The sequence below is a fragment of the Numenius arquata genome, chromosome Z, assembly GCF_964106895.1.
Source record: "Numenius arquata chromosome Z, bNumArq3.hap1.1, whole genome shotgun sequence".
Taxonomy (NCBI): domain Eukaryota; kingdom Metazoa; phylum Chordata; class Aves; order Charadriiformes; family Scolopacidae; genus Numenius; species Numenius arquata.
In genome coordinates, this window is record NC_133616.1 from 3,066,803 (window position 1) to 3,085,631 (window position 18,829).

The window sequence follows — 18,829 nt, forward strand, 5'->3', positions numbered from 1 at the left end:
CTTTGAATTGGGGAACTAAACTTTTAATTTTTTGGTGGAGCCTTCCAGCTTTTAAAACTGTCGATCTTACAAATCCGTTATGATGGAGAGGAGGAAATATTTTGGGAAACCTGTCGAGAAATAACTCTTTTTGTGATGACGTCGTTTTACAGATGAATTTGCAGAGTAGGCTGAGGTTCTGAGTTGTGCCATTTAAGTTTTCTGCATGTTTAACAGTGAAGAGAAGCCAAAATGAGAAAGTTAGCGGCATTATTCCAGTCTCGCCAGTTTGATTTCTTCTAGCTGGCCTGCAAAAAAAGGTAATTCCCAGTAAAATGCTTACTGGGTTGTATCCCACTGCATTATTAGGGATTTGGGCATCTAATAGACACTGCGCTGAAGAATCTTATGGGTTTTTGCATTTTAAAAAGTCTTTTTTATAGCAATAAATTGTCCTGCCTAAGATTTTCTGAGATTTTAAAAAAACAAGGGGATTCTAATAGTCTTTTAGAAACTATTATTTGCTCTTCTAGTGGAATCCTAGAAGCTGGGGTGATTGGGTGATTGTGGTGAAATCCAGTTGGCGGCCGGTCACCAGTGGTGTCCCTCAGGGCTCAGTTTTGGGGCCGGTCTTGTTTAATATCTTTATTGATGATCTGGATGAGGGGATTGAGTGCACCCTCAGTAAGTTTGTAGAGGACACCAAAGTAGGTGGGAGTGTTGATCTACTTGAGGGTCAGAAGGCTCTACAGAGGGATCTGGACAGGTTGGATCAATGGGCCAAGGCCAATGGGATGAGGTTCAATCAGGCCAAGTGCTGAGTCCTGCGTTTTGGTCACAACAACCCCAGGCAACGCTACAGGCTCGAGGAAGAGTGGCTGGAAAGCTGCCTGGCAGAAAAGGACCTGGGGGTGTTGGTGGAGAGGCGGCTTAACATGAGTCAGCGGTGTGCCCAGGTGGCCAAGAAGGCCAACGGCATCCTGGCCTGTCTCAGGAACAGCGTGGCCAGCAGGAGTAGGGCAGTGATGGTGCCTCTGTACTGGGCACTGGTGAGACCTCACCTCGAGTGCTGTGTTCAGTTCTGGGCCCCTCACTCCAGGAAGGACATTGAGCTGCTGGAGCATGTCCAGAGGAGAGCCACCAAGCTGGTGAGGGGTCTAGAGAACAAGTCATAGGAGGAGAGGCTGAGGGAACTGGGCATGTTTAGTTTGGAGAAGAGGAGGCTGAGGGGGGACCTCATTGCCCTCTACAACTCCCTGAGAGGAGGTTGTAGAGAGGTGGGTGTTGGCCTGTTCTCCCGAGGGAATAATGACAGGAGCAGAGGAAATGGTCTGAAGTTGGGGCAGGGGAGGTTTAGATTAGATATCAGGAAGAATGACTTTCCTGAGAGAGTGGTCAGGCACTGGACCAGCCTGCCCAGGGAGGTGGTGGAGTCTCCATCCCTGGAGGTATTTAAGGAACGTGTAGACGTGGCACTTCAGGGCATGCTCTAGTGCCCGAGATTGTTGGGTTGGTTTTTTTTGTGTGTGTGTATGGTTGGACTCGATGATCTCAAAGGTCCCTTCCAACCATGAAGTTTCTGTGATTCTGTGAAGCTGCAGTCTTGTCTTCTCCGTTTGTTTTGAAGGGAACGCATTTATAGGACAGAAATAAAGAGGTGACTCAAGATACATCACTTGCTTGAACCTGTCTTTTTTATCTTCGGTTGCAGGGTATTTGGCTCATTAACCGCTTTATTCAGATACAGTGTGTACTCTTTTGAGCATCCCATTTCCTTTTTAGAAGTTTGCGCTTTGGAAAAAAAACCCGTGGACTGTGTTCTAAAGAAATGAATGAGTAATGAACGTACAAGGATTTCTCTTGACAGGTTAAAATTGTGTTATGGCTGTAAGGAAGCATTACTACGAAATTAAAATATAGCATTGATTATAAATTATTTTCTTTTCTTGTCAGGGTGTTGCTTATTTCACATTTTAACTGCGGCCATTACATATATTTATTTAACAGTGCCAGGCTGAGAGAGTTGGGGTTCTTCAGCCTGGAGAAGAGAAGGCTCTGGGAGACCTTAGAGCCCCTTCCAGTCCCTCAAGGGGCTCCAGGAAAGCTGGGGAGGGACTCTTGATCAGGGAGGGGAGTCACAGGACGAGGGGGAATGGTTTTAAACTGAAAGAGGGGAGATTGAGATGAGATGTGGGGAAGAACTTCTTTGCTGTGAGGGTGGTGAGACCCTGGCCCAGGTTGCCCCGAGAAGCTGTGGCTGCCCCATCCCTGGAGGGGTTCAAGGCCAGGTTGGAGGGGGCTTTGATCAACGTGGTCTGGTGGGAGGTGTCCCTGCCCATGGCAGGGGTTTGGAACTGGATGATCTTTAAGGTCCCTTCCAGCCGAAACCATTCTATGATTTTTTTTCTAGCTTTGCTGTTCAGTGAACTGATTTTTATCTCCAGGAGTGTGAAGCCAGGGTAGGTATGAGCATCTATGAGGAAGGAAGCAGAGCAGTTACTGATAACACCCAACCGAACCATGTCGGTGCCCTCCAAATGTGCTCCTGAAAACCTTCCTTTCCACCACACGTGGAGGTTTTGAGTTCATTCAGACCCCACGCTTAAGCCAGGATTTTCAAACAGGTTTTCTAACTCATTTTAGGAACACAACGTAACAGTTTATGAAATTTCGGAGTCTCTTAAGTATTTGAGCTCAGGTATTTCCCACCGCCACGTGCTTTCACCGTAGTTTGCGTGGCTCACAAAGGCACTTTGAAACTTCCGATGCTTTTAAATGGAGGGTGAAGCTATAGGTACAGAAGAAAGAATCAGGATTTAACAACTTTTATGTGCACCGGGTCTTTATAACTGTTGAATGACTCAACCTTTTTAATGGTAATGGCCTTCAGCAAGTTTAGGAAAGAACAGGCTTTTAGGTAAAGTAAATACACTTAGTTCTGCAATGAATAAATAAATTTGCTGTGAAGTTGTGCAGAGACATGTTTCTGTAACCCGTTAATTGTGCTCTCGGGTCCACGAGTAGATCTTTCTCCAACTACCGCGATTTATAGGGGCTCGGATGGGATGGATCCCGCTGGGGAACGGGGCGAGGGCTCTGCTTTCTCTCATGGAGCTCTGGTCGTTGTCTCCCCACGGAGGATTTCCAGGTTCTTGCAGACCGAGATGCAAATGTCCGCGTTAATGCGGGTGTCGTTGGCATCTCCTGTAATCCCGTGCAGAGCCCCTGAATTATCACGAGTGTCTAGCCAAAGGATAAAAGCACAGGAGGCTTCAGAAGCGACATTCCCATGGTAGCATCTCTTAAGCTGCCAGGGATATGTGCCTCCTGAGTAACTGGTGCATCTGGGTGATTAAAGCCTCCGCTCCGCGTCTGAAACGTCAGTTCTGAATAGACACCGCCTCCCAGCTCTTTCATGGCTTTTTTATTTCTGATGGGTCATCAGCGGCTTGTGTCTGCTTCTAATATTCTTTCCTGTGAGGGTGGTGAGACCCTGGCCCAGGTTGCCCAGAGAAGCTGTGGCTGCCTCATCCCTGGAGGGGTTCAAGGCCAGGTTGGAGGGGGTTTTGAGCAACGTGGTCTGGTGGGAGGTGTCCCTGCCCAGGGCAGGGGGGTTGGAACTAGTTGGAACCCAAACCATTCTGTGATTCTAATATACAGATCCCTGTGTTCTTTTTGATAGAACTTCATCTCTACAGGGGGAATTTGGCCTTTCTATAGATGAATCTTATATATTTATCATTTGATTTTTCAGGCTATCAGACATCTCCAGAACTTGTTTGGTTTTCATTTCCTTGCCCTCCTTTACTATAAATCGAATCATAGAATGGTTAGAGGTGGAAGGGACCCTAAAGACCATCCAGTCCCAACCCCTGCCCTGGGCAGGGACACCTCCCACCAGAGCAGGTTGCTCAAAGCCCCGTCCAATCATCTGTGTAGTATTTTAGTGAGTGTAGAATGTATTTTGGATGGGTTTGACTTTGGGAACGTAAGACTAATGGCTAATAGGACTTCCTAGAACACAAGTTATCTTACATGAACAGTGGTAAAATATTCATAGCACATCACGACATTCTCCCTGCAGGTACACAGGTAATTTGGGGTGCTGACTAACGTGTACCAGTTTAATTAACTTATACTTTTATTGTGTTGTTTTTTGTTTTTTTTTAAAGAGCCTTTCCTATTGGCTTTCCCGGAGAGTCATGTTGTAGCGTAACTCCCTTTTGAAAGTAGAGCGATTAAGTCTTCAAACTCAGCAAAAGATGTTATTTGCTGTGCATTTTTCAAATTCTGCCGCGGAAACAATATGACCTAAATATTTAATCAGGCTTAGCAGAATTGGCTTTTTTTTTTTTTTATCGCTGCAGATTAATCTAGTTTCTCCGAGCTAATACATGTGGCATGTGTGTCTTCAGGACCTTCCTTTTTTTTCGCAATAACCTTAAAGATTTATAGCCTTCATAAAATCTGGCAGGCACCAAGAGGAAGATTATGTGTTACAATTATTTAACCATTAGCACTGGGAATTTTTCTTCTGAATCCTGTATACGCTGTTTTAGACCAGGTTTTCTTTATAGAGGGGTTGGTAAATACCGTAGTTAGACCGTTTTTTTATTCCCTGCCCTATTTGCTTCATTTTTCTGTTGTTAAAAAGAAGTTGGCCCGATGCTGTTTATGTTTTTGTCTTTGATAGATTTACTTTAAAATTGCAGTTGAGTTCAGTAGAGAAAATATCAACTTTCTGGTTTAAATAAATAAGGGCTTAAGTGGCTTTGCGTGTTTTGCTTAGTGCTGTCGCCTTGTTCCAAGTCTGTCCTTAAAATTCTGGACGAAAAAATTAATGTGAGTGTAACATGAATTTCAGCACTTCTTATTTTTTAACCCTTATTTTTGCTAAGTGTTTCCTCCGAGGCTGTAGTCTTGTGTACACCCCTGGGATTATGTGGAGTTTGAGCTGAAAATTGGAAGGGATGTGATCCCTTAAACCAAAACAATTGCAATGACCATTTAGGACACGGAATTTTCTTCAGATGAACAGGAGAAAGAGCAGGTTTGGAAGAATCTTTAGCAAAGTCTAAATTGTTTGTTGGTTTTCATTATCTGGGTGTTTCACACAAGGTCCTCGGAGGGCTTCCAGATGATCAGGGAGAGTCAGGAAAGCTGCAGGAAGCCATGGCATCCATTGGCCTGGGATGTCAATGTCACACGTCACAGCTAACTGCCATCTCCCCAGTGGCTCTCAATGTCGAACTCCCGTTGATTTTAAACTGTTTCTTTAATGGAAACTTTTTACCTTCATCAAATCTGCACTGAATTGCAAGTAAATATAAGTACATTGGGTTAATTCTTGTATGTATATAAAAATTACATGTTTCCCCTACGTGTGCCTGGGCATCAGGCAGTGAAGAGCGTATACGAGAAGGATCTTTGTCCTCTCTGAGGGCAGAGTGATGATGGTGTCCTGGTGGACAACAAGTTGCTCAGGAGCCAGCAATGTGCTCTTGTGGCCAAGAAGGCCAATGGCATCCTGGGGTCCATCAAGAAGAGCATGGCCAGCAGGTGGAGGGAGGTCATCCTCCCCCTCTGCTTTGCCCTGGGGAGGCCCCATCTGGAGCACTGGGTCCAGTTCTGGGCTCCCCAGTTCAAGAAGGACAGGGGAGGGGACAGCAGAGGACCACAAAGATGATGAGGGGCCTGGACCATCTCCCTGATGAGGAAAGGCTGAGAGACCTGGGGCTGTTCAGCCTGGAGAAGAGAAGACTGAGGGGGAACCTCATCAATGCTGAGCAATATCTAAAGGGTGGGTATCAGGAGGATGGGGCCAGACTCTTCTCAGTGCTGCCTGGTGACAGGACAAGGGGCAACGGGCACAAACTGGAACATGGGAAATTCCATCTGAACATGAGGAGGACCTTCTTTCCTGTGAGGGTGTCAGAGCCCTGGAAGAGGCTGCCCAGAGAGGGTATGGAGTCTCCGTCTCTGGAGACATTCCAACCCCGCCTGGACACGTTCCTGTCCAACCCGCTCTGGGTGACGCTGCTTTGGCAGAGGGCTGGACTAGATGATCTCCAGAGGTCCCTTCCAACCCCTACCATTCTGTGATTTTAAGTACTACTGGTTCAGACAAATCTAAAAAGCTCTTGGGAAGAGAGGACCAGGGCTCCACGCTTACAGGAGGTTGGTATAAGCAGGTAAGAGCATTCTCAGAACAGTCAAGTCCAGGCGTTCACCTCTGAAGATTTATGAGAACAGGCTGTCCTTGCAGGGTGGCAATGGGAAGGATGACTCTAGAAGTTGGGGAGAGTTACAAGGAAGAGCAATTTCCCTCTTGAGCAATTTTATTTTTTTTCTTTTCCAAAAAGAATTTGTTATTGTGGATTTTTTCTTTTTGTCTCATTTGCCCAGCTAATACTGAATCCTCCTCCCTACCTTCTGATTTTATACCAGTTGCTGGGCAAGATCAGGCAATGCCAGGATCAGGGAAGAAAACATATTCACGGATTCCAGAAAGATGAGTAGAAAGAATTCTCAAGTAGCAGGTAGTTTACAGGCCTCTTCAGAGACGTCAGGTTCTCTGTGCTGTCTTTCATAGAATCATAGACTGGTTTGGGTTGGAAGTGACCTTAAAGATCATCTAGTTCCAACCCCCCTGCCCTGGGCAGGGACGCCTTCCACCAGACCAGGTTGCTCAAAGCCCCCTCCACCCTGGCCTTGAACCCCTCCAGGGATGGGGCAGCCACAGCTTTCCTGGGCAACCTGGGCCAGGGTCTCACCACCCTCACAGCAAAGAAGTTCTTCCCCACATCTCATCTCAATCTCCCCTCTTTCAGTTTAAAATTGTTCCCCTTCGTCCTATGGCTCCCCTCCCTGATCAAGAGTCCCTCCCCTTTTCTCCTGTAGGTCCCCTTTAGGGACTGGAAGGAGCTCGAAGGTCTCCCTGGAGCCTTCTCTTCTCCAGGCTGAACCCCCCCAACTCTCTCATCCTGTCCTCACAGCAGAGGGCCTTCAGCCCTCGGAGCATTTTCGTTTGCTCATCCAGTTTGTTAGTTAAGCCCTAAATGGGGTCATCATGCTTTGGGGATCAAGTCTTGCTCTTCCTATCCTTGGAGAGCATTGACAAGGGTCAAAGATAAGCGATAACTGAAGGCTCTCTCTCAATTTCTTGACAAAAGTTTAGCAAGATTGAATGGCTGGAATGAGACCTCCAGGGGTTTGAAATAAGGTGCAGTATTCTAGTAAAAAGGCTGATAAAATATACTCAATGGGAATCGTGCACTATTAAAAGTTTAAATCTTCTAAGCGGCATCATTCTCAAAGATGCTCTTTAATCTGGATCTGGCAAAAAATCTGTGGTCTCTGTGGGTAGCTGGAAGGGCAGGCTCATGTGTTGAGGGTTCCTCTCTATGGAGGATCCTGTAAATACCGTTCTTTATCTTCTCCATCCTTGGCCCGTGGAATGAAGAGAACAGCCTGTGGTTCTCAAAACATGCTGTGATTAAAAAAAAAGGCCTGATGGCTTAAGAAATTGCCTCCTTGCAGCAGCTGCTTCTCCTGAAGCTAGTATATCTGCAGATGAAGTGCCCAAAGTGACTGTCCTCAACTTGCAGAGCAAAGGTAGGTGGCTGACATGAACCCGGTAGTGAATTGTATTTAAACTAAAGCAGTCAAAACCACTGGTTTTGATAAATTCTTAGGCTTGGAGCACCACTGATCGTCCCAAGGCTCAGCCGTTGGTGACACTCTTTTCTGTCCTGTTCTTTGCCCAAGGGACATGAATAATTTGGTCTCCTTAAAGAGTGTTTTAGCCACACGTGTCCAATAAAGGGATTATAGAGGTGTGTCCATATATATATATATATGTATCTCACTGCTTGTGAAATGCAAACAGTTGGGGTAGATAGCCCATTGGCCAAGTTTCAACCCGTGAAGCTATGAACCAATTTGTTTTTTTTTAATTTGTAAGGAGGTCGCAGCCTGGAGTTCAGGTGTTCGTTGCTTAAGGCTGCAGTAGGGACCGCAAACGCTCCGGTTAGAAGTATCTCGATGCTTATGAAGAGCTGCCTTATTTATTTCAAAGTGTATTAAGCTGCATAAGGTGCTCTCTGGAGGACTTGCCACACTCTATACTCTGAGCAGAGTTTCCCTGGGAGCTGGGCTATCACACATGTATTAGGATCATAGAATTGTCCAGGTTGGAAGGGACCTTTGAGATCATCAAATCCAACCATCAACCCAACACTAACAAAAACCGCCACTAACCCATGTCCCTCAGCACCACGTCTGCCCGGCTTTTAAATACCTCCAGGGATGGTGACTCCACCACTGCCCTGGGCAGCCTCTTCCAAGGCTTGACAACCCTTTTGGGGAAGAAATTTTTCCCAATATCCATCCTAAACCTCCCCTGGTGCAACTTGAGGCTGTTTCCTCTTGTCCTATGGCCTGTTCCTTGGGAGAAGAGACCGACCTCCCCTGGCTACACCCTCCTTTCAGGGAGTTGGAGAGAGCGAGAAGGTCTCCCCTCAGCCTCCTTCTCTCGAGGCTGAACACCCCCAGCTCCCTCACCCGCTCCTCACAAGACCCGTGCTCTATTGTACACCATGATGCAGTGCAGTATTTTCTGTGCAAAACCTATAATAATAAATATTTGAGATTATATGATGCATGAGCTTCAGAGTTTACCACTGATGGAGTTTGTCGCAGGTGAACTACTCTAATTAATTTATTCTCCTTTCCATTAGGAGCGGGTGGATGTCCTGTTAATAGGCATAGGTAATATTTCTTACTTAAAATGTTCAGAGCTGGTTTGTGCAAACACCAAATTTTTTATTAGAGTTGTTTCATGGAATCGACTGTGGTTTTTCATTAAAAAACTGACCAGGTCTTAAGTGTGTAACTCAGTTACGACAAAGCACCGTGTTTGAGGCACTGGAATTAACTACAGGAATACTCAGCCGCTGGAATCCCAGGCTGCGAGAGCGGTTCGCGCTGATCGATAATTCTGTGTGAATTTTTTCCCTTAAGGCGAGACGTCAATTCCCGTAAAAACCAGTTAAATTTCATGATTTTTTTTAATGGTGAACTTTGCAAACCAGGTTCGGATTCATGCGTTTATATTTTCAGGGCAAATTGAGAGGGGCAAAAAAAACTTTTCTTAATGCGTTAGCAACCCAAGAAAGAAAAAAAGGTAAAAAAAAATAAAATATATATATATAAATTTCTAAATTCCCAATTTCTTGCATCTCTAACGTGTGAGAGTTGGCGAGTTCCCTTGGCGGTAGTGACGGAACCAGACAGATCCGTCTGGCTTTCGAGCCTTGTTTTATGTCATAGTGCTCCGTTGCTTACTTGGCATCTCCCATTGACGCTTGGCACCTTCCGTTGACTCTTGGCAAAAAAAAACAAAAAAAAAAACCCCAAAACAAACCAAGGACGTTAAACTGTGAATTAGCTTTCTTAAAGGAAAATACCTCTTTTTTCTCTTTTTTCTCCTTTTTTTACCCTTGTCTTTCAGTTATACCTGCCGCCACTTGCGGAGATATGTATATGTCTTGGACAAACTGTATTTCCCCCACTCCCACTGCTCTACGCTGCAGCATTGCTTCTCGACCCTCAGTGACAATGGAGAGGAACTCTTGTCTTTAACTTGTTCTCACATTCTCAGATCCTATGCTTCCAGGTTATTAACCTCTGCTCTCCCTTTTACTGCATGCTGCATGCCCCGGGACTGATCTCTGCATGGTTTTTTTCCGTAAACTGCCGAATCGCATTAATTTCTAAGGGGGATGGTTTGTGTCTTTACGGCATCCTTGCTTTATGTCCTAAAAAATGTGGTAGAGGTGGGAGTCTAATAATAGTTCGGGTGTTTTATTGTTGGGTTTTGTTGTTTTTTCTTTTTATTTAGAAAAAAAAAAAAAAGAATATAACTTCTGGAATTAACACATGGCTCTTGGGAGTCTTAAATGCTTCTAATGTTCAAGTATTTTAATCCTTTTCCGAAGCTATGACATAAGAACCGAAGCTGTGATTCACAAAGCTTCCATCCTGTTACGTAGTTTATTCGGAATTAGCTCAGCGATAGACCTTGTTTTATGTATCAATGTCTAATATTTCCTCGATGCCCATTATTTCGGCAACATTATCTCTAGAAATTGCTTTTCAAGAATGGGAAGGATAGAACTTCCTATCCTTGGGTGGAGAATGGCTGGAGAGCAGCCCTGAGGAGAAGGACTTGGGGGTGTTGGTGGATGAGAAGCTCAACATGAGCCGGCAACGTGCGCTGGCAGCCCAGAAAGCCAACCGCATCCTGGGCTGCATCAAGAGAAGCGTGGCCAGCAGGTCGCGGGAGGTGATTCTACCCCTCTACTCTGCGCTCATGAGACCCCACCTGGAGTTCTGTGTCCAGCTTTGGAGTCCTCAACCCAGGAAGGAGATGGACCTGTTGGAAGGGGTCCAGCGGAGGGCCATGAAGATGATCAGAGGGCTGGAGCATCTCTGCTGTGAGGACAGGCTGAGAGAGCTGGGGTTGTTCAGCCTGGAGAAGAGAAGGCTCCAGGGAGACCTCATAGCAGCCTTCCAATATCTGAAGGGAGCCTACAGGAGAGCCGGAGAGGGACTCTTTGTCAGGAAGTGTAGTGACAGGACAAGGGGTAATGGTTTTAAATTGGAAGAGGGGAGATTGAGATGAGATATTAGGAGGAAATTCTTTGCTGTGAGGGTGGTGAGACCCTGGCCCAGGTTGCCCCGAGAAGCTGTGGCTGCCCCATCCCTGGAAGTGTTTAAGGCCAGGCTGGATGGGGCTTTGAGCAACCTGCTCTAGTGGAGGTGTCCCTGCCCAGGGCAGGGGGCTTGGAACTGGATGATCTTTAAGGTCCCTTCCAACTCTAACCATTCGATGATTCTAACTTTTCCCTTAAGTTCAGGATTTCATGAGAAATTAAGAAAGAGCCACCTTTTTGGACACGCCCGATCAATTGGGATTACACAGAATAAAAACGGTGAGAATCATCAACCCTGAATGAAAACATAAAAATCCTTGTTCGTGATGCTCTGCAGAAACTATAAAATAGCGGGGAATTTACAAGTAAATTCCACTTGCAGTCCCCAAATGTTTTCGCCGCGATGTTTACGCCGAGTAAAAATTAAGTTTTACTATTTCACTCTTGGCACAGCGGATAATTGAAGATATTACCCGAGACGCTAGAAGTTTTGGGAAAAGCAAGGAAAATAAATAAATAAATAAATGCATAAATAAATAAAGAAATTTTTGCATGACAAAATTGAGTAGAAGATGGAAAGCATCCAGGGTGGAAACGCCGCTTCCCAGCGAAGCCGGCGTACAATAGCGGGAGACCACACAGTAAATATAAAGTAAAACCAGCTTGATTGTCAAGGGAAGAAAATCTGGCAGGCAAACTGAAATAGCTCTTTTTTTTTTTTTTTTTTTCCCCTACAAAAGAGATTTTCTGGGAGGACGTACTGATGGAGAGCTTCGCTGAAGGATGTCAAAAGGAGATGAAGATCAAGCTCTCCCCAGGGGCGTTCTCCAGATTAATTTGGAACAGGGAGGGGGGAAACGGTATTAAAGTAGGCAAAACCCGGAGATTTCAAAGGCGTTAGTTAAAAATGATTCATAATGATGAGGAGAGTCCATGCTAAAATCTTAAATTTCAGATGGAACGTCTTAGGTGTAGGAATGATATCCGGAAAAATAAAAGAAATGGCTTAATCATTCCAGTTGGTTTCAGGGAAATTTGGGTAATGCTGTGCGATGGCAACGCGACAACGTTAATTGGAGAAATCGTCCTTGGGAGACTACTCCGTGGACGGGGCATCTTTTAGGCGACTTCAGGGATGAAAATAAGCAGGAATGCTTTCTCCTATAACAAGCTTATAAAGTTCTTAGAGCGAAAACTTCATCTCGTTGGTCCCCACGCTGAAACTGGGGGAGAAATAGTTTACTGGTATTACTTGGCGAATTGGGAGTTCTGCATGGGTTGAGATACGTTATAAATCTCAGGTTTTCATTACAGGCCACCCTTTAATGAAGACAGGAGGAGGACGGAGTATTTCAAGTATAAAATTGCTGCTAGAAAAATAAACAGGTGGTAGGTTTTCGTAGCTAATTCTCTGGCGTACTGGTAATATAGGATTAGAAAAGGTTACGCTCAGGAAACTCGCCTTCTTAAGTCCGGAAATAGCATGAAATACAGTGGCACAAATGGAGGTGTCCAAAAAAAAAAAAACCAAAACATGTGGATTTTGTGTGAATCCGTGTATTAAGTACTGCAGTATTTTATCCTGGCAACAGCCTGCTCAGCGAAGAGATGGAATGCGTAAATTACTAGACACAGAGGATAATTAATTATGGTGATTTATAAATCACGACCCTCCCATCCAGGCCTCTTTAAAGGACTCCTGGTAAAAAATATAAGACTTAACCCTGAGTATTGCCCGGTCCTTAACGCTGTCCTGATCCCCCCCCCCCCCCGCCAGGTGATGTTGCCTGGCTCTAGACATCCCATAAAATTAAAGTTTTTAATACTATTTTGGTACATTTTGTGTGCAAACATGAATATGGACACGAACGGTTATACCTTTAAATTGGAGGTGGGGAGAGGGAATTAATAAAAGTAAAACAAAGGAGAAAAGACGAAGGTGGCTTTAGAGTGATGGCACTGACTAATTAGTAGTAGTTAATAACCACTTTTCTCCATTAAAGCACTTAGAAAAGTGTGATTTTGCTGGTGGCTGATCATTGATGCTCACATTTTCAAGCTACTGTGGATTTGTGTAAGATCAAATAAATCTATAGCCTTTAGATTTATAGAAATAGAAATAAATATAAAGCATCCTATGCTTACTGAACAGTTAAACTGGGAGATAGGAGAAGGAAAATGGTATATATTCCCATATCCCACAGGGAATAAGCCCGCAGCACCAGGTCTCCAGGCAGTTTAATTAGGATTTAGTGCCAGCGTTGCTTTCGGTGGCTTTTCTAAATTATAAAAAACAGAGGAGAAGTAATATCTTATTTTATTATGGAACGCGTTAGGGTAAATATTGAGCCTGGGCTTCTCATGTGTCGTTTCTACTGTCTAATAATTCTGTTGTGGCCGTGCTATTTATTGATTATTGCAATAATCGTGCTTCCTGATGTGAAATACGTTCTCCCAGCCTCACCTTTACGGTTTCCTTCTCGATCTCACGTTGGTCACATCGATGTGGTGTTGGGGGATATGATATAGGGAAGAACTTTGTAGTGTAGGGTAGATGGTTGGACTCGATGATCCCAAGGGTCTCTTCCAACCTGGATGATTCTATGATTCTATGATGGTTTAATGCTCGTGTGTGTTCCCTTTGTGTTTTCCCCCTCGTTGGGTCGCAGTCGGTCTGGGAAAAATTGGGATTGAAAAGGAAACCGGTTCGGTGCCTGTACTGGCAAAAGGGCAGCTACGGAGCAGTGGTTTCTTTGGGGATGCTGAACAAATTAAGGGCAAGTTGTATTTTCACAGCCTGCTTGACGCTGTGTGTGTGAAAAGCCTTGTATAATTGAGGAAACGTGTTCACGGAGCAGTGGAGCAGAAGGAAAAATTACGTGAATTCATTTGAATTAAGGTTTTTTTCTCCCCAAAGACATACGGCGTCAAATTTAGACAGTTTACCCATTTTGCCTATCTTTTATTACTTAACACTAGATTTCTTTAAACGGCAAAATGTATCTGATAAGATTTTAATCCTCCCTTTCTGAAGTGTTTCTGGCATGTTGTCTGAAGCCTGTAGAGAATAAGCTTTGCAACCGTGCTCCTCCCGTGCCATCGGAGGCGATGGAATTACGCAATTCCGATAATTTCAGAATGTGTCTTTGCTGGATCAGGGCCTTGGAGATTAGCTTTGAAAAAATACTTCTAATTACCGGCAATATTTCTATGTAAAATACCGCATAAAGGCAACTCGTATCTGTTATCCAGTTGCCAACTCCTTTTTTTCCTTGGAATATGACCTGGGCTGGGACATCAGGACAAGAGGAAATGGGCACAAACTTGAACATAAGAAGTTCCACCTAAACATGAGGAGGAACTTCTTTGCTGTGAGGGTGACAGAGCCCTGGAAGAGGCTGCCCAGAGAGGTGGTAGAGTCTCCATCTCTGGAGACATTCCAACCCCACCTGGAGACGTTCCTGTGGGACCTGCTCTGGGTGGCCCTGCTTTGGCAGGGGGTTGGAGGAGATGATCTCCAGAGGTCCCTTCCAACCCCATGTGATTCTGTGATTCTGTGATTCTGTGGTCAGGGCTGGATCCCTGGAAGGTATAGACACCCCTTTCTCATGATATGGGTTACTGGCCCGTCCTTCAGTACAGAGAGGGAAAGTGTCAAAGCACCATCCTTGAAAATAGCTAAAATATTTGCAAATATGACATATTTTCTTTGGCTTTAGTCTGTGAAGGGAAAATGGGAAGAAATGTGAAGTAGATACATTGATGTCCTGGCTTATGGACAACAGGATGACCACGAGGCAGTAACGTGCCCTTGTGGCCAAGAAGGCCAATGACATCCATCAAGAAGAGCATGGCCAGCAGGTCAAGGGAGGTAATCTTCCTCCTCTGCTCTGCCCTGGGGAGGCCACAGCTGGAGCACTGGACCAGTTCTGGGCTCCCCAGTTCAAGAAGGACAGGGAACTGCTGGAGAGGAGACAGCAGAGGGCTACAAAGCTGCTGAGGGGCCTGGAGCATCTCTCTGATGAGGAAAGGCTGAGGGACTTGGGTCTTTTGAGTCTGGAGAAGAGAAGGCTGAGGGGGGATCTGATCAAGGCCTATAAATACTTCAAGGGTGGGTGTCAGGAGGATGGGGCCAGTCTTTTTTCAGTGGTGCCCAGGGACAGGACAAGAGGAAACGGGCACAAACTGGAACATAAGAAGTTCCATCTCAACATGAGGAGGAACTTCTTTCCTGTGAGGGTGACAGAGCCCTGGAAGAGGCTGCCCAGAGAGGTGGTGGAGTCTCCTTCTCTGGAGACATTCCAACCCCACCTGGACACGTTCCTGTGGGACCTGCTCTGGGTGGCCCTGCTTTGGCAGGGGGTTGGACTAGATGATCTCCAGAGGTCCCTTCCAACCCCATATCATTCTGGGATTCTGTGATTATTGAGCTTTAAATAAGTTTTGCGTGGATTAATGCAATATGGAAAAGCACATCAATTAGTATGCTTTAAAATGGGATTTGACTGATGTGAATCCTTTTTCTCTGATTTTATATATCATCTTGAGCATTTGTTTCCGTTCAGTTTTTAAACACTTAATATAAAACTCTCCCCCTGATTTAGTGCAAGTAAAATAATTAGTACATCGTCCTTATGCAGGATCTCGATAACAGAAGATCTGGGTGTTCTCTTCAAGAGCCCCTTCAGCCTTTTGAAAACTGGTCTTTTTCTGTTTTCCACTTAAAACATTCTTATGTATAACTATTGAAAATAATTTCTATCGCTTCTGATACTTGCTGTGTGTGATAATTTAAATATAAAGTGGCAAATATTGATCCTTGCTTCGCATGAGAGCTGGTACTGAAAGTGTTCCCTGTCTAAAGAGAATCAAAGCATTATTGAGAAATAATAACAGTTATATTATAAATATTTCGTTGGTGGGACAACATATAAACACAAAAATCAACAAGATGAGCCATTTTATTTTGACTTTCGTGACCGTTTAAATGGGAAGGTCTCTATTTGGTGTCACACCTTGGGTAAACACGGCTTTCTCTGCAAACAAGTCTCCCAAAGAGAGGGAAGTCAAAGCAGGAGGGTTTCCATCCAAAGTGGTGCCTGAAAACAAAAATGTTGTTGAAAATCGGTGCAGGCAGATGAAATCGGTTGAAAATGAGACAATTTCCCAAGGTAACAACATCTTACTTCTGCAGAAAAAAATTAGGCATGAGTTTTCTCCCATAAGGGGCCCCAGTCACAGGACCTATTGAAACTTTTATTGGTAAATAAATCAATAAAAATCTGTCAAAAGGAAAAGAATTTGTGATGCTGTAATTGGAACTTACTGAGAAGGCTTTTTAAGTCTTCTAAGTTTTGAACAACAGCTTGCTTTTTTCACGGTTTATGAATAAACCCACTTAGGTCATAGGATTAGAAGTAGAGTAATGAAAATGGTGAAGGCTGGACCCATCGTGGGCGAGAAATAGCTTCACTTCATTCATCACCAAAGCAAACTGGTTTTGGAATGGTAGATAGTTTAATTTTTTAAAAAAAAGAAATATTTCTCCAATGAAAAAGTCTAAAAAATTTCGGTAGAATTCAGCACATTTTAAGAATCAACCAACTTGATACACTGCTTTGACAACACTGATTAAAACCTTTTTTTCTGCGGGATGGTTTAGGAAGATTCCGTACCTTTCCTCCGAAGTTGGCATCTGACTGAATGCTCTGCAGGTCCTTTTCCTTTCCTTTTTCTTTTCCGCTCCCATAAGCACTATTCCGTGCGTTCCGCTCAGCATCCTGCCCAGCCAGAAGGCTGGCGAGCACAGAATTGGTACCCATTCGGGGACTGCAATATCATTGCGTTATCATAGAGTATAATTACGGGTTGATTGGGAAATTCTTCTTGTTATTGAGACATACGGATGCCACCCAGAGGAACCTGGACAGGCTTGAGAGGTGGGCCCGTGCGAACCTCATGAAGTTCAACCAGGCCAAGTGCAAGGTCCTGCACCTGGGTCATGGCAGTCCCAGGCACAAATACAGGTTGGGTGGAGAATGGCTGGAGAGCAGCCCTGAGGAGAAGGACTTGGGGGTGTTGGTGGATGAGAAGCTCAACATGAGCCGGCAACGTGCGCTGGCAGCCCAGAAAGCCAACTGCATCCGGGCTGCATCAAGAGAAGCGTGGCCAGCAGGTCGCGGGAGGTGATTCTACCCCTCTACTCTGCGCTCGTGAGACCCCACCTGGAATACTGTGTCCAGCTTTGGAGTCCTCAACACAGGAAGGACATGGACTTCTTTGAAGGGGTCCAGCGGAGGGCCAGGAAGATGATCAGAGGGCTGGAGCATCTCTGCTGTGAGGACAGGCTGAGAGAGCTGGGGTTGTTGAGCCTGGAGAAGGGAAGGCTCTGGGGAGACCTTAGAGCCCCTTCCAGTCCCTCAAGGGGCTCCAGAAAAGCTGGGGAGGGTCTCTTGATCAGGGAGGGGAGCCACAGGACGAGGGGAAAGGGTTTGACACTGAAAGAGGGGAGATTGAGATGAGATGTGGGGAAGAACTTCTTTGCTGTGAGGGTGGTGAGACCCTGGCCCAGGTTGCCCCGAGAAGCTGTGGCTGCCCCATCCCTGGAGGGGTTCAAGGCCAGGTTGGATGGGGCTTTGATCAACGTGGTCTGGTGGGAGGTGTCCCTGCCCATGGCAGGGGGTTGGAACGAGATGGTCTTTAAGGTCCCTTCCAACTCTAACCATTCTATGATTCTACATGGCATTATTCATCCAGCTTCTAATATCAAAGTTGGAGATTGTGCGGTTTTGTGACAATTAATAACATTTTTCTCTTAATATGATCACCTGCAGAATGACAAATTCCAATTACCAGTGGTTAACCTGAAGACTCAAAGATGGTTTTTTTCCCTAATGGATTGAATATTCATTGCTTTACTTTTTATTTGCAGTGCAAACCCAGTGCTGTGCGTTGCTGTTAATAATCATTGATTTCAGTGGTTATGGGATGTGCCTTTTAAATTCCAGTCCTAGGTAGACCGTGGAAGAGCTGACAAATTTAATTAACTCCTTTAAGTAAAAGTAAGAATAAAGAAAAATGGGCAAAGAGGTACAATCAAGCTATGTTAATATTTCTTTGAGGATGGAGGCTGGTTTGTTTATACCAAAACGCTGAGATTTCTCTAAGTTTTTATGGAAATTCTTTTCCCTGAACTTCAACACGAGATGTTTTGTGTGGACTCTTCTTGACAAGGACATAGGGTGTATCATCAGCAAGTTCGCAGATGACACCACGCTAAGCAGGAGTGTTGATTCCCAGGAGGATAGGGAAGCTCTACAGAGAGACCTAGATAGATCGGATCATTGGGCCAAAATCAATGGCATGAGTTTCAACAAGGGCAAGTGCCAGGTTCTGCACTTGGGCCACAACAACCCCGTGCGTTGCTACAGGCTTGGGGAAGTGTGGCTGGAAAGCTGCCTGGAAGAAAGAGACCTGGGGGTTCTAATTGACAAGCGGCTGAACATGAGCCGGCAGTGTGCCCAGGTGGCCAAGAAAGCCAACGGCGTCCTGGCTTGTATTAGAAACAGCGTGACCAGCAGAAGTAGGGAGGTGATTGTGCCCCTGTACTCAGCACTGGTGAGGCCACACCTGGAGTATTGTGTCCAGTTTTGGGCACCTCAATCCAAGAGAGATATGGAGGTGCTGGAGCGAGTGCAGAGGAGGGCAACGAACCTGGTGAAGGGACTGGAGAATAAATCATATGAAGAGCGGTTGAAGGAGCTGGGACTGTTTAGTCTGAGGAAGAGGAGGCTGAGGGGAGACCTCATCACTCTCTACAACTACTTGAAAGGACACTGTAGAGAGGTTGGTGCTGGTCTCTTCGCACAGGTAATTAATGACAGAACGAGAGGGAATGGCTTCAAGCTCCAGCAGGGTAGGTTTAGACAGAACATTAGGAAAGAATTTTTCACAGAAAGAGTGGTCGGGCATTGGAACAGGCTGCCCAGGGAGGGGGTTGAGTCACCATCCCTGGATGTGTTTAAGAGCCGTTTAGATGTGGTGTTGGGGGATATGGTGTAGGGGAGAACTTTGTAGAGTAGGGTAGATGGTTGGACTCGATGATCCCAAGGGTCTCTTCCAACCTGGATGAATCT

The 18,829-nt window shown here is 45.3% G+C and overlaps 1 protein-coding gene across 13 annotated transcripts in view; it reads left to right on the forward strand.

Annotated features, from left to right (window-relative positions):
- The window catches only part of DYM (dymeclin), a 264,015-nt gene that overhangs the window by 139,676 nt on the left and 105,510 nt on the right, over window positions 1-18,829 (forward strand). For 5 of the 13 annotated variants that reach the window (XM_074165630.1, XM_074165633.1, XM_074165641.1 and 2 more), the window contains one exon: window positions 9,491-9,655. The exons of the other annotated variants lie outside the window; for them this stretch is intronic. In XM_074165630.1, coding sequence (XP_074021731.1) covers window positions 9,491-9,655 — 165 coding nt within the window. The remainder of the gene's footprint in view (window positions 1-9,490; window positions 9,656-18,829) is intronic. 13 annotated transcript variants of the gene reach the window in all.